Genomic DNA, 16,503 nt, shown 5'->3' on the forward strand with positions numbered 1-16,503 from the left:
TTCTGTGTAATTAAATTCATGCCTCAGTTCACAGACGTAGTATCCCCTACGAATTCAAAGATTTTGTGTAAACCATCTGACATGAATCGTTTGGACAACACACACTGAATATTATGAATGCAGTTTTCAGAGCCTCAATTACAGTGGAGCTGCTAACATCTGTTAACAATGTATCTCATACATCAGAGAGAGAGCTTTATTTCATGCAGAGAATTAACTCAGATCAAGACTGAAACATTCACTGTAAAAAGTAAACAAAGTTCTTCACTGTGCCAACAAAAAGGTAAACGCCATGTTTTATGTGCAAAAAATCCAAAATTCCAAGAATAAAGCAAAGGAAGTTCGGAGCATTATTATACATTAAAGTACAAATTCCGTAAGACAAATGATAACTCCCAGGAGCACACAGGTCAAAAAATGCACCTTCAACAACCAGTTTATTAGACTTGCTTGGGCAGTCATTGCAATCTCCACTATCAGACACTGATTTTGCCAGATCAGTATTTAAAGAAACCAGAAGAACAATTTGGTTATTGAAATTCAATAACTGTTCTGGTTGTGATGGTACTCTCTTCAACAAAAGTGATAAGATCTCATAATTCTTGTTTCTTTTTAACCTAACCAGTCTCTCAATGAGGGTCACTATTCTCAATTTTAAAAGTTCAGTGAGATTTTTGGTACTCGGATTTGATGAGAGACTGATATGGGTACTGCACCTGAAGAATATAGAGGCTGAAGACGTAAAGACATTGAATGTATTTTAATTCCTCAGCCACATATCATGGGGAGCAGATAAAACATGTCTGCCCAATTTGTACAAGGCTTTTGTATCCTCCTGCATTGATTGTGGATGCACAATTTATGGCTCAGCTATGTCCTCTATTTTAAAATAATTGTTGCTGTTCACAATGCTCCAGTGGATTCGAGTCTTCAGAAATGGATCATAATTAGTGAGGCCATTATGGATTGCAAGAACCAGGACCTAGTGGTCTTCATTCATGCCATGTATTTGTGTTTCTTTGGGGCGGTAGACTATTTCACCACCATAATTAATAAGGAACCCAGAATCCTACTTAATTCTATAGTCTGTATTAAACTGATGTTATCTGTTTAGGTATGTGGACAGCTGATATCGTTCTGTGAAAAGTTGCATAAAAGTTTTGTTTGAAGTATTGGATGAAAGTAGCAGCTGAGATGTTGAAGAGACAGAGTAATGGCTTTTTTCAAAGTAGTTGATCTGTTGTTCCCACAATTATCACTATATTAGCACTAGTCATAATTTGTTTGCAGTATAGTTTACAAAAGTAGCCTGCAGTGATCACGCCTGCCTTTTGATATATGACCCAATTCATTCCACATCCCTTAAAGTTCCTCTCCAGGATGAGGTTTACAGATCACAGTGTAAAGAGAGGCTTCCTGTTATACCTCTTACAGAGATATGACAACAATTGACAACAACTTTATAGAGTATAATAAAGTGTTGAACACTTTTAACACACAATTTTATTTGCTTACAGGAATTTCATGTGGCATACGTTTTTATCAAAATGGCAAACTCACCTCGTCCCGGAATATGGGTCCTCGAAAGATCCCTTGATAATGGTGAGACGTATCAGCCGTGGCAGTATTTTGCAGATTCTATTGGGTGAGCTGGAATTTTGTTTATGAGTTTGAATTGGTGCACAAATAATAACAATAGATTATCTCATTGTTGAATTATTTGCAGTGAATGTGAGAGGTATTTTGGTCCAGAAAGTGTGCAGTCTATCACTAGGGATGACTCTGTAATTTGCGAAACACAGTATTCAAAAGTTGTTCCACTTGAAGGTGGTGAGGTAAGTTAATGATTTTCTGGTTACATTTCTTTCCTCTTTTGTCCATAAGTATATAATTAAATTTGTTCAACTGAATTGTACCTACCTAGAATCACTTTCAACATGACTGTGACAACAGATTATAAAAGCTTTCTTTTGATGTGTTTAGTTTTTAGGACACTGGCAATGAAATTCATTTTCAGAAAATAAGATCCTACTGACAATATGTATACACAGTTTAGTTCCATATAAACTCCCTTTATTTGAAACAGTAATACAGTTCCACATAAATTCTTAGTGATCCAAAAATGTAACCATTCACACTGATCACACGAAACAGCTTAGCCTCTGTAATAGAGGTACACAGTCTCAGAAATAGTAGAAGTGTATACCTCAGTTGAACAACAAACAAAAAATGGAGACAGACCTGCAAGTGATAAGTTGTGGATAACAACACATAAAAATAATTAAAAAATGTAATAGATGCATTAAATGTCCCCCCTCTCTCTCTCATTCAATATTCACAGGGAATTTTTAATCAAACACATTTTTATGTTAATTTTGCACAAAAGATGCACCTGAATTTTGAAAACAATTTTTAGAGGATGAAAGTATGTCTTCTAATCTGTAAAATATGGTAATAATAAATAAATAATCTTGAATATTAATTACTATTTCAAACATAAAGTGGGTATATGATTTTTTTCAATGGAAATGTTAGATGGTGAGACTTGGTTAAAAAATTGTTCAGACCTATGAGATTGGTGGTTTGTCTATAAAGTTGATTTTTATAAATATCTATTTTTCTAAAAACTTTTTGTGGTTCTCAGTGTCTCAATTCATTGTTTGGACTCGCACATTTTGTAGTGCTTTAGGATTAAAAACAGTTAATATTGCCAAATAGATAGGTGAACTAATCTGAATTTGGTATATACAAAGTTATGTTTAATAGGTTGTTGTTTGATCTCAGAACTGGATTTAAATTGAATCAGACTCATTTGAGAGGACAAGGAGAATATTCTATAGACAAAATTAGTATTATTACACTGATAAATTAATTAAGTGACAATATATTTTTAAATTTGTGGATTTATTTGAGGCTCTGTTTGTCAGGCTTCTGGTTTAAAAGTGTGAAGCCTTGAGTAAATGATTTACTCCAGTCTATCATTTATCATAAACAGAGCCATAATTTCACAAACTGTACATTAGATGAGAAATAATGTAGCATTCTTATAAATGTTGTTGGCATACTTAATAGATTCTTTTGATTATCACTCTTTTATGGAAAAATTATCATTGTACATTTAATGATATATCTTTGAAGTCTTGAAATTTTTATGTTTTATTTCTGATCTTAATGCTGTTGTAGATTGTAGTTTCCCTACTAAATAACCGACCATCTGCAAATGATTTCTTCAACTCTACAATTCTACAAGAATGGACTCGAGCAACTAACGTCAGACTGCGCTTATTACGCACAAAAACCTTCCTTGGACATCTCATGTCAATTGCTCGGCAAGATCCAACTGTTACCAGAAGGGTGAGATTTTTCACTAAAATTTTCAAATCTTAGAATTCTACATACATAAATGCATTGATATTACTGTGACTAAATATTTGACGTTAGATTTAACACATGTGCATTTTTTTTCAGTACTTTTACTCCATTAAAGACATCAGTATTGGTGGACGTTGTGTGTGCAATGGACATGCTGATACTTGTGATATAACTGATCCAAATGATCCATACAAGCTCCTGTGTCGCTGTCAGCACAATACATGTGGAGCAAATTGTGATACTTGTTGCAAAGGATTTGAGCAAAAGGCGTGGCGCCAGTCAAAAAGCTTCAAACCTTTTGTCTGTGAACGTAAGTCAAGAGATTAGATGCCCTACACATAATGTTTTTGTTGGTCATAAGAGTGGTTACTAGTGTCATTGCGAAATTTTTGAGGATGTAAAAGAATACCTACTATTTATGTCTCTTTAGAGTGCTCACATTCAAGATGTGTTTATTGGTTCAAGGCGCCATGATGTGCCTTACTGAGAGAGTTACTCCCAAGGGCTCAGAACAGTGCCGGCTTATGATTATTTCTTTTTTGGGAAGAAAAAGAGATCCCATAGATCCAGGTCTGGGTCGTAAACTAGATGCAGAACAGGATGGTATCATATCTCCACCATAAACTCTTTTGTTTCAACGAGAACCAAGTGTGACCCATGTTTGCCAATTTTTTATCTTATTTCTCTCATATTTTCATGAGAAGCTTATGAAGGATTTCACCACCTTCTTAATCTGCAGTTAATATTCTACCTTCTCTCTGTGTTATTGTGATGATGTGCTTAATTCCAGTGAGGAAAGTGCACAGCATTCTTCTGTCCTACATTCTTGCTTTCTCTGTTCTTCTGGAGTCTTTGTTTGGGAAAGTACAAATGTGTGACTCATGAATAGTATGGAGGTACAGTTGGTACTGTCACATGTCATCAGTAGTTTTGGTGATGAGTATGAAAATTTACTTTTAAAAATCAAACTTATGAATCATATGTTGGTACTGTAAAAACTGAGCCTTTTTTCTGGTTTATTTGGCAAGGCACTCACCAGCAGCAAACCCTCTTCATATGAAGACACTTGTGTAATCCCAATAGTTCATCAGAAATTCAGTCATTCCCAGAACACACAACACACAGTCTTCATTTGTGCTTGTTGCTGTGTTTAGTCTTAAAGCTAATTCACTTCCTGTTTGAATTAAACGAATCAAAGACAAATATTATGGCCACAGAAGGAGAATAACCCAAATTTGCAAACCCATGCTAAAAACAATGATTCACTCCCAAACTTGCTTTCAAATTGTAAATTACTGATACACAGAAATGCTTCCATTTCAATGACATGGGTAACATTTACACTGGATATTGGCTGGAATACTACATGGAAGCCCTACTTTCATATCTAATGGTTATGTACTGGTGAGACTTGCTACAATAAATTAGACTGGATGTTGCTATTGAGTTTTGGCATTCTTAAAACCCTCCCATTATGTGCACATGTGTGACAGATGCCATTTCTTCATTGTAAGGAATCCTTGAGGTAATCTCTTGGGGAGACTTACAAAGCTCCTTAGATTATTTAGCATCCTACAGGCTGTTATTCCTTGCATTACCTCAAGGTTTTAGGGTGTGGTATTCTTTGTCTTGCATAAAATGTGTCTCAGCTGAAAGTCCAGTTGGTTAGAGTATATGATACTTTAAAATGATCAACTTCCCCTTGTGCAGTACAGTTCACAGAACTTACTTGAACAAGATCCACAGTTCTCTGTATTTTAATTACTTAATTTTATATACTGGAAGCTATAATTCTCTGATAACAAATACTGCAAATTACAATTGGTGATTTAATTCCTCAATGGAAAATGGTGTAATGCAACTGAATTTCACATTTATTGTGATTCAGGAATGGGCAAAGAAATATGAAACAATGATTTTGTGCTTTTAAGGGCACAATGAAGACAGATATAGCAGACTTGGCATGAAGCTTGAGACATTGTCGAGCATGTGAATGAAAAAGTGCTGGAAAAACATCACTTTTACTGAGCTTCGTATATAATTTCGAGGGATATTGTGGGCAACTTTTCACAAAGGTGGTACAAAGAAACCAAGTTCTGGGAAACAATGCAAAATGGATACCAATAATGTTGGCAAATGTTTGTGAAACACAAGGAAAACATATGCTTGTGCATTTTTTTGTCAGGTGCTTTAGGTGTGCAGAGGAATGTTTCTGCACTTTGTGATAGATGAAACATGAGTGTCTTAAAAGCAGTCCATCGATTGGCATCATTCAATTTCCGCTCACCCAGAAAAATTCAATCTATGTGTAAAATCACAATGATCAAAAAAGTGTTCTCTTTGTTCGTTTTATGGATTCAGTATCACCAGTAACGTATAAGATGTCCTCTCACTTTAGAGACTGAGACATGTAATTCATAATAAACATATAAAAATCAAAGATCTGAAATTGTCTTGATTCCTGGTAATGCATTCTTACTCTAGCCACCAGCAATGCCCATGTGATTTGGGATACCAGGCAGATTTTTTGAACTGTTGTGTGAATGTTTCTTCTTCTTTCTCCTACACCTCAAAATAAGTAGTTTTTTTCCCGATATTTTGAAATTGTGAACTAGTGAATTGTTTGAAACTTCTTGAGAGATTAAAACACTGTGCTGGACTGGGACTCAAACTTGGAAAGTTTAGTTGTAGACTGCCAAAAATCTAGGGTTTGGACTTCCCGTGTAAATGATTTTTCAGGAAGCATGTTCTGCTGACCTGAAAGCACTTGGAAAATAGTGATGAATAGGTAGAAAAACGAACAGAAAGTTTATGTAGATCATTTATATAATACATTTTTCAACTATATTTGTCTTCAGTAACCCACTGACATTTTCTTTTAAGACATGCATTGTAGTTATACCTGAATTTTGAGACGGTACAATCTACAGTCACAGTATATTCCTTCCTGGAATCTTTTCCACCATAACACATCATCATTGGAAATGTATTTTATAGCATTAAATTTTATTTAGGAGATTTGTACAATGGAAAGTCCAGGATAGAATAACAACAATATTATGAAAGGGCTAGTTTGCTACTTACCACATAGTGAAGGCATTGAATTGCAGAATAGACACCTATTAAGTTTTGAGCCAAAGGGCCTTTGTCAGAAATAGAAAACACACACATGTTCACATTCTCACAAGCAGAACTCATGCACATGTGGCCACTACTTCTGGGTGCTGTGTTGTACATTTCGTACTTTTGTTACTGTGAGATAATTCTTATAAAATAATTTACTTATCTGACCTAAAATTGTTTCTTTCTTTATAGCATGTAACTGCTTTGGACATACTGAAGAATGTGAGTATGATCCTGAAGTGGATGCCAAAGGATTATCATTGGATATACATGGAAATTATGAAGGTGGAGGTGTTTGCAAAAATTGTCGTGATAACACTGAAGGAATCAACTGTAACCAATGCAAGCCTGGATTTTACCGTCCCTATGGCAAATTGCTTAATGAAACTGATGTTTGCCAACGTGAGTAAAAACTCATAATGCACTACAGAAATTGTGACGATAAGACAAAAAAAATACTTAGAACATTTGTTATCTGTATCAAAATAAATTAAACAGAAATTTTGTGAACACCAAGTAAGATGTAGCTCAAGTATATAAATTTAAATCTTAAGACACACATTCAACTCTTTTAAAGACATTCATATAATGAATGTTGTTATTTACAGCCTGTCAATGTGATTACTTCTATGCAACTGGAAACTGTGCAGAAGGCTCAGGACAGTGCGAATGTCGACCAGAATTCACACCACCAAATTGTGATAGTTGCAGTTTTGGATATTATGGGTATCCTGACTGCAAACCATGTGAATGCCATCTAAATGGAACAAGAGGCTTTCATTGTGAACCTACTAATGGGCTATGTCCATGCAAGGCCAACTATCGTGGAAAGTTCTGCACTGAATGTGAAGAAGGCTTTTACAACTTCCCTGAATGTCTCGGTAATATATTAACAAATACTAGCATAAAACATTAAAGTACATAAGTATCTAGCTTTAGTTTGTAAAACATAATAAAGTGATACATGTAAAGACTCAACCATTATTTTGTTGTATGGGAGATTAGTTTTCAGTCTTTTTGTAAACCTGGTCCAACTTCTGAAATTACATTAAATTTGGAGTTGTACCAGTGGACTGTTTACTTTTATAACACATGCTTCTAAACATCAGTAATATATTTTCCCCATACTTAATTATGAGAATGTGATATTTTAATTGTTCCCTTAAACAGAGAAATAAATTAATGTGAATGAACTTTTTTTAGCTTGTGACTGTAATCCTGAGGGTTCCACAAGTGATAAATGTGATGTTTCCTCGGGACAGTGTTTCTGCAAGAACAATTATGGCGGAAGAACTTGCTCAGAATGCCAAGACGGTTATTCGCATTATCCAGAATGCAGATGTAAGTTATTATTTGTAATTTATTTTGTTAGGGCATTGTTGATTCAAAAATGTTATCAATCTCTAAATATATATTTTATGAATTTGGTATTCCTTATTCTTGGAACTGAATTATAGCTACTGTATTGTATTGAAATTACAAATTGTCTAATATTAGATGGAGCAATACATAAAATAAGGGAAAGGCAACCTTTCGCCTATGGCAAATTGATGTAGGGAACACAGAAACATGTAAGAGAAAACAGCATTCCCACTAACTTTTGAGCACTAGATCTTTTTCTGGCGAAAGTACACACACAATCAACAACCACATGGACATGCAAACACATACTCCCGTGGCCACTGCAAGACTAATCTTTTATCTACAGAGACATTTACAGTGCACTCTGCAATTCACTCTTCTGCTCTTTTGAGAGAATATTTTGTTGTGTTACTTTCTGAAGTGGACTAATGGTATTCATGATTGTATACAGGTTTAGAAATTGGAATACAACTTTGTATGTTTGGTGTATTGATTTTAGGTAAATATTAACCCAGAAGTTCTGTATTTGTGGTAGCATGCATATTTATATTGTTTGAATTACATTCTTTGCACAGTCAATGTGGGTGTCTTCTGTAAGAAACTGTTCATGAAATGTTATAACGTTAAAATCATTACATTCAGAAATTCAGCTCTTTATGTAGAGTACCCAAAGAATTCTCAAAAAGATAGATAAATGTCATTCTAAACTATCACACCCATGAGTCACAATGTAATTCACATTATCAAAATTTAAAATTATGTGTGCCATACATAATTTCTTTATCATGGAAATAGTGGTGTTTTAATGGTATTTTGTCAAATAGCTCCTGGTGTATGAATCTTGTTCTCTATTGCAAAATTACAATTTGGTTTTTGTAAGATAGCAAATCATTGTATAAGGCTTCTCCTGAACCAGTTTTCTGCAGCAGCACATTAAAAATGATAGTGTAACATTTAATTAACATTAAGCAGGCAATTTATTTTGTTATGTATTTTTTTACAGATTGTAATTGTGATATTCGGGGTACACTTCCTGGTGTGTGCAACAAAGAAACAGGCCAGTGTTTATGCCGAGAAGGATATGGGGGTGAGCGTTGTGACAGATGTGTGCCTGGCTACTATGGCTATCCAGATTGTCGACCTTGCAGTTGCAGTGAAGTTGGCAGCTCGTCAACTGTGTGTGATGCCTCTGGAAGATGTAGTTGTTTAATAAATTTCTCAGGGAGGACATGTAATCAGTGCAGTCCTGGACATTACCAATATCCTGAATGTCTCAGTGAGTAATACCCTACCTTTTTCTTTCGTAGTCTGTCACATTTTGTTGTACATGTAAAAAGAGTGATTATGTCAGGTGTTATGTTCCAATAATTTCTTCTCTCTTCAGTATTCTATATGTAACACATATATATAAAGCAGTCTGCAATTACTATTGCATATTGATGTGATAATTTAAATAATCATGTGGAAAAAATCTCCTTAAAATCCATTTAGCAGTAGTCACTTTTAATCTATTTATCTAAGATTCTACAGAATTGTACAGCAGCATCAGTCATATATTTTCACGTGTCCAGTCAGATTGATGATTTCACATTTGTTAGATAACCAATCTAGTCACCTTTCTATGGTTATCAATCACAGTGTCTGTAAAAGAATAACTGTGTCAGCATCTAAATACTCCAGTCTGGCTGGACACCAGAAAAACTTACCATGTGTCAGTATGCTGGTAAAATCTCAGGAAAGTGTAATGCACTAGACTGCATATTGTAAATCTATGAATGCAATCAGTCATATTTCTCCAGTTAATAAATTGATTTATATATTTCAGGCTGTGACTGTGATCCTCAAGGGTCCATTGGTATATCTTGTGATAATGATGGCAAATGTCAGTGTAAGAGCAATTTTGATGGAAATCATTGTGACCAGTGCAAGGAAGGATTCTACAACTTTCCCATTTGTGAAGGTATGGATACTCTTAATAATTTGCAACTTTACTCAATGTACTGCAAAGAAAATGAAAGAATTCAACATGGATACAATCAAGTATATCTTGTGGATTACTGTTGACCAAATGATGTATTTCATATTTTGATGTTTGTTTTCATTTTTATAAGGCATGTTAAGGGATTCAAATTTATTGGTAACATTTTCGGGAAGCAGTGATCTTGTAACCTATATAAAATCAGTAAAAAAATGGTCTAGTTTGCAATGGTACTTTTGGCCTATACTTAGGCTATCTTCGGAAACCACCACCAGCTGAAGTTGACTATATGTACAAACGTCAGTTGACCTCATTCACTGAAACTGTCAAAGTTTCAGTGACTGAGCTCAATTGTCTGTTGTACGCATCATCAGCTTCAGCTGATGATGCTGTCTGAAGATAGCCTAAGTATAGGCCTAAACCAGTCACTGTAATATAATACCTTCGTAATGTAATCTCTTTTTTCACTTGTTTTATGTTAACGGAAATGTTGTTGCCAAAGATAAAATTAAAGTTTAAATGAAACTGAGTTTTAAACAACAAGGAAATTTTATCGAATATCTTAGCTACTTTCAAATCTCAGTTGATTATAAACTAGCTCAATCCAGGATATAAATGCGTGTTAGAAACAATCGAGTTAGTTTGGTGTAAGTACTTGTAATTTTCTAAAGTCTCTGACATTTCACTTGCTTGTACTGGTTCATTGCACAAAGCTAAACCTCAGTTCTTCAGTAGCAAATGCCAACCATTGTTCATATCTATGGGCACATTGTATGTGGATAATGTACTCAAATAGCTCAACCTGGTACTTATAGTCATCCCAGCATAATCATATTTATGCAGTGCCACTCACCTGGTATGCAGTTAGTTAAAATCCATACGGGGTTCACTGTGAAAAGGTCCTAAACAATGGGAAATGAAGTGACAATTCCTATCATCTCCCAAAGTACTGAATTAAATTCCTTTTGCCCAATTAAACTTTGTTTGCTGAAGTTTTGTAGCTGATTTCCAGAATTTCAGTAATCTGTCAATATTTTTCTTCAAATGTGATCTCTGCAGAGATTTAAGTTCTGTCAGCAAAATTGCTTCATGATAAAGGCAGACTGTTGATACGTCACTGAACCATAATGACTCAACTACAGTTCCATTTGCAGTTTACAGCCTTTTCCCTATAATGTTAGGTAACCAAATGGCTAGTTGAATCACCCAGATTATCAGAAGCAAATTTTGGGATGTCTGCTTCTCTTGCTGAATCTACCAGATTTTCAAAGCAAAAATAAGAAGAATCATCTGCAGAAATAAACTTTGATTAAAGTTATTAGCTGCCATTATTTTTTAACTTATGTAAGCCAGTTTATAAAAGAAGAAAAATTACAGAATAACCTTTATATCTCATTTTTTGTTAACACCATACTAAATTTGTGCATGCATGTACTATTTCTTCCCAACAGTTAGCACAATCTTAGAACATAATCTCTAAGATTGTAATTTGGTTGGGAACCTTACTGGACAGTTGTAAAGTTTTTGGGGGGAAAAGCAATCATAAAATTTATATTTTGTAGAGGAAGGAATGCTTTTTTATATATTGATCAACAAAAAGTGTGCAGCAAGTTTAAAAAGTCCCCAATTTTTTTAGCTGAATTCGCCCCCGTGTCACAAACTGTATATGCAAAAGTGATAAAGCTTGCAGGTTTTATAAACAAACTACTATCTAAGAAACTGTGTAATGTGTTGTAGTGAGAAAATTTGTCGACCACTTTGATTACCATCTGGAACAAACATTTTGAATGAAGTGATGTATAACTTGCATAATGTTTACAATGGAAATTGTTCAGTCATATTACCAAGTTTTAAGCTTTACAACAGTTATTCTTTAACCTACAACATTTCAAGAGTGGCCAAAATTTTTGAAATGATGCGTTTTTACATTTTTATGGACATCACTTAAGAGGCTCTACTTACACTGCATAGAAATTTGTGGGCTAGAAATGTACATATCTTCCTTTCAGAACTTAACAAATTTGAACAAAATATGATATGGTGGAGGTGATGTTTAACCACCTTATGGGAGTGGTAGATATGCCCACAGTTGTGGGGCTTTAGGTCTGACATTTTGCAAACCGGTTAAGAGTAACCCTTGTATTAAAGAGAAATGAGCAGTCACACTGTCGTTTTTGAGATATGAGGTATATGCAAGCTAAGTACTGTAAAATGATTCAGATAATTTCTGTGAAAGCTTGATTGTATTGTCAGATATGTTTTTGTAAGTATTGTGTAAAATATGAATAGACTACATTTTCTATAATTTATTACTTCATAATTTTTTTTTTCAGAGTGCAACTGTGATCCTGCTGGGGTTGTGGAAACTTTCGCTGGCTGTGGGTCTGTTCCTCCAGGGGAACTCTGCCAGTGCAAGGATAGAGTCCAAGGAAGGATCTGTAATGAGTGCCGACCTCTTTTTTGGAACCTGCAGGCTTCAAATCCAGATGGCTGTGAAAGTAATTATTTTTCACTTCATTAACTTCTGACTTAAGCTTACAGTTTTAATCATTGTAGGCGTTATCTTACTCCATCTACCAGAGTTGTTATTTTTAATGTTAATGCAACATTTTCAACATCCTTTATTGTTGTAATGGACAAAATATCACTTGTCCGCACAGTGATGGGTTCTTAGCTATACTCCTGGAGGAGGCCAAGATGATACTAAAATGCATAAAATATTATACCAACTAGAAGAAAATGAAATACTTAACTTCGTAACAATCCATGTCCACAGGAGTGTCATGGTTATTTATTACTGTCACTGAACATTAATGTATCACTTGATATAGAACAAAACACTTAACTCTCCTTACAGAGTGCAACTGACAATAAACATATATGCAGAGTTCTGTTTAATACAACTATCGAACTGCTGTCTCAATAGAGAGACAACTCTGTCATCTTCAGCAATGATTGCAGACTAGGCTGAGCAGCAGTGCCCTCAGACTTGAGTAAGCATGCTGATGCGGTGACCTGTGGAAATTCTTGAGGGCGTTTGTTCGCTGACACTGCTCATTCATCACTGCATCCAGCAGCGACTGTGCTTACTTACCACTTCATAGCAAGGTACCAACCTTGCCATGGCACTCCGATTTTTAGATGACACCACACTCCTCCCTCACAAACCTCTGCTCCATCTTTTTATAGTGCTGTGTCACATAGCGATGGAAGAAGAAAGAACTGATTGTGGATGTAGATGAGAAGATACGGAGTAGAATGACAGCTGATGGCAGCTCCATGTCTGTGCACTGGTATCCATGTTGCGAGTTGCAGATAACACAGGCAAAAGCAAGATCTTCTGGGGTGGCATGTTATCCGTTTGGTGGTGGTGTCTCCACAGACATCAGCACAGGACAGATGTCGATGTTGGTGATGGCAGCAACAATGGTAGCACAATGTCCACCTCCATGAGCACCATCTCTGTGGGCACCACTCTGGGCACACCGAGCGAGGTGGCGCAGTGGGTAGACACTGGACTCGCATTCAGAAGGACAATGGTTCAATCCCGCGTCCGGCCATCCTGATTTAGGTTTTCCGTGATTTCCCTAAATCGCTCCAGGCAAATTCCAGGATGGTTCCTTTCAAAGGGCACGGCTGACTTCCTTCCCCATCCTTCCCTAAACCGATGAGACCAATGACCTCGCTGTCTGGTCTCCTTTCCCAAAAACAACCCAACAACAACCCACTCTGGACAGTACTGGCCGCGACTGGTGGAGATAATCACTGCAGTGGCGGTGCAACATCGATATCCATGGGTGTGATTCTGAATAGTGCCAGCCATGGCTGGCAGAGATGCACAAATGACTGCTTTTGTGGAGACCAGTGGGGTGTTGGATATGTGGGCAGAACCACTGACATAAATGTAAGAGCATCACAGATCATTCTGCTGAATCTGATGCAGCAGAGTGGAATCTTGTATGGTGTAACAAGAAGGTCCTAAGGTTTTTATTGTGACACCATGCTCCCAATGCTGTTTCTTGCCAAAAGCATTTAAGAAGACCACTCTGCAGCTGAAATTTTGTCTGACCTGCTGGATTGAATTGTTTTTGTGATGGCTGCAGAAGATGCAGCTGGGTTTGATGGCAACAATTGTATAACAATCCTGCTGGTGACTTCCCATCGAGGCAAGGAGTGATTAGAAGAAAGAAGAATCTTTGAGACTTGTTCCCATGTGTGGGAGGAATGTATTTCTCCATGTGAATTTTGAACTTTTGAACTATCCATTCAGCTTCACCATTACACTGAGGGTGAAAAGGAGCGGTAGTCACATGGTATGTGTGGTTGGCCTGCACAAGACTGTTGAAAATCGGCTGACGTGAATAGCAGTCCATTGTCCGAAACAAGAACTTGAGGAAAACCTTGAAGACAAAAAATGAAGACAAAGCCAATACGATATTTATAGAATTGATGGATATCATGGGGACAACGAAAGGAAATTTACTGTATGTTCTGTCACCAAAAACTATCATGCACTCCAGAATGGACTTGCAAAATCAGTATGGACGCAGTGCCACAGTCTGGATGGACATGGCCACTCATAGAAGCATTGTAGTGGAGCTGATTGATGTTCCGCACAAACCTTGGAATGAGATGTCATTTGCTCAGTCTGGGTGTCCATGCCCTGCCAAGTTCAATGATGTCTCCCCAGTGTCCTTGAGGCAATAAAAACAAAGCTTCCTGCTGGTAGGAATGAGGAATCACAACACATGCAGTGTCATTCTGTGTATGCAACAGCATAACTCCTGTTCATGCGCATAGCATGTAATTATGTAAAATAAAAAAATAAAAATAGCAACGTGCCACTGAGAAGAGAATTTCTTTCAAACTAAGCAGACACCCGTGGAACAAATACTGCAGAAATAACCTGAAGTGCTGGGTCAGAAGCAGTTGCTGTGGCAGTATGCTGAAATTTCGAAGGAAAATTTTGAAGACTTTCAAAATCCTGAGTATTGATTCAATATCATGTTTCCTCAGATGACTGACCAGTAACCAAGACGACAAGTCAGTGTTTGAATGTTGGGCAGTGGGCCTGTACAACAACTCAAACAGATAATTAGACAATATCAGTACCAAACATTACATTTTTTGTGCTGTCTGTAATGGGACAGGGTTGGAAGGATTGAACGTGTCCATTAAAGGCTGATGACCTGTATAACTTCCAACTGTGCAAATGGTGTAACTTGGTAACACCATAGATAAGGGTGAACCCCTCTTTTTCAAGCTGACTGTAATTAGCTGTGGTTTGTTAAGGTCTCTTGAGGCATAAGCAATAGGCCGGCCTGTCAGCAGAACCTATTCTGTGGGAGAGCACAGCTCCAATCCCATAAGAAAATGCATCCACAGCTGACACAACAGGCTTATCTGCATCAAAATGAATCAAACAACGATGACTTGTATGTCCTTTAATTGCTGAATTGCGTTTTGATGGTTGTGGGACCACACAAAGGGAACAACTTTCTGGCATAGTCAGTTTAGTAGAGCAGCAATCTATGCAGTGTTTGCAATGAATTTAATATGATACAAAAGCTTCCCCATGCCAGCTTGGAGTTCCGTAATGTTACAGGGTGATGGCAGATCATTAACCAGACAAGTGCAAATCAGCAAAGTTCTTTGCTGAAGAAGGAACACTTTTTCGTGTTGGGCTTTGAGCCACCTGCAGAAATAAATTGATATAAGTAGTCTAAATTTGCCAAATGTTCAGCAGCAGATGTATGACCCGTGACAACAGTATTTTCCAGATAGTTTGTACAAGAAAGGACTTTTGCTATTAATTATTCATCCACAATCCAGTGAAAAATAACAGGAGCTGAAGCACTTCCCAACAGTAGTCTTTGAAACTGGAACAAACCCAGGGGAGTGTTGATCACAAAATTTCACATGGGCTGCTCATCCAGCAATAGCTATAAGCATGCCTCACATAAGTCAGTCTGAGAAATGAATCTTCCCTGTTCCAATCTGTCCATTAATTTCTCCAGTTGTGGAAGAGGAAAGGAATGCAGGACAGTTTGTGGTTTTACTGTGGCTTCAAAATCAACACAGAAATGTAAACCTTCTGATAAATTTTTGAGAACGACCAAAGGTGAGGCCCACTGCCTTGCAGAAATTGGTTGGATAACCCCATTGTCTTTCCATCCTAAACAACTCAGTCATGTTTTGCATGGGGGACAGGTTTTGCAAGCAAAAATAATGGTTGCACATTGTCTTTAACAGTGTTGTGCCCTTCAAAACCTTTGGTCCTTCGCAAACTACACTCACCAAGCACTGATGTGTCATGTTTGTTATATAGGGACGAAACAGAAATAGACTTCTGTAGCTGTGAATTACCGATCCTTACTGATAAGGGAAACAAATGGACCTGTGTCTAACTAAAATTTAATTGTCTTTTGAACTAGTCTTAATTGCACAAAAAGTTTGTTCTTCTGTCTGTGTACCACAGCAGAAGATTTCTGTGACATGGAAATGTGAGCCTTCAATTGTGCTGTCTCTAATGATAATGCCGACACAACATGCACTTGTTGATTGTTTCGCTGAAGCCGTGTGCCTGCCCTGCGCTGTCCCTGGCCCAAGCCTGGGCTGCCTTGTAAACAGACTCTTTGATTACGATCTTGCCTACCAAACTGGAAATA

At 36.7% G+C, this 16,503-nt stretch overlaps 1 protein-coding gene across 1 annotated transcript in view; it reads left to right on the top strand.

Annotated features, from left to right (window-relative positions):
- Positions 1 to 16,503, top strand: part of LOC126268053 (laminin subunit alpha) — a 380,289-nt gene that overhangs the window by 97,656 nt on the left and 266,130 nt on the right. The window contains exons 3-12 of the mRNA XM_049973485.1: positions 1,518 to 1,645; positions 1,727 to 1,835; positions 3,184 to 3,354; positions 3,469 to 3,682; positions 6,688 to 6,897; positions 7,104 to 7,376; positions 7,699 to 7,836; positions 8,861 to 9,133; positions 9,683 to 9,817; positions 12,169 to 12,333. Of these exons, the coding sequence (XP_049829442.1) occupies positions 1,518 to 1,645; positions 1,727 to 1,835; positions 3,184 to 3,354; positions 3,469 to 3,682; positions 6,688 to 6,897; positions 7,104 to 7,376; positions 7,699 to 7,836; positions 8,861 to 9,133; positions 9,683 to 9,817; positions 12,169 to 12,333 (1,816 nt within the window). The remainder of the gene's footprint in view (positions 1 to 1,517; positions 1,646 to 1,726; positions 1,836 to 3,183; positions 3,355 to 3,468; positions 3,683 to 6,687; positions 6,898 to 7,103; positions 7,377 to 7,698; positions 7,837 to 8,860; positions 9,134 to 9,682; positions 9,818 to 12,168; positions 12,334 to 16,503) is intronic.

This window comes from Schistocerca gregaria, chromosome 4 (assembly GCF_023897955.1).
Source record: "Schistocerca gregaria isolate iqSchGreg1 chromosome 4, iqSchGreg1.2, whole genome shotgun sequence".
NCBI classification, from domain to species: domain Eukaryota; kingdom Metazoa; phylum Arthropoda; class Insecta; order Orthoptera; family Acrididae; genus Schistocerca; species Schistocerca gregaria.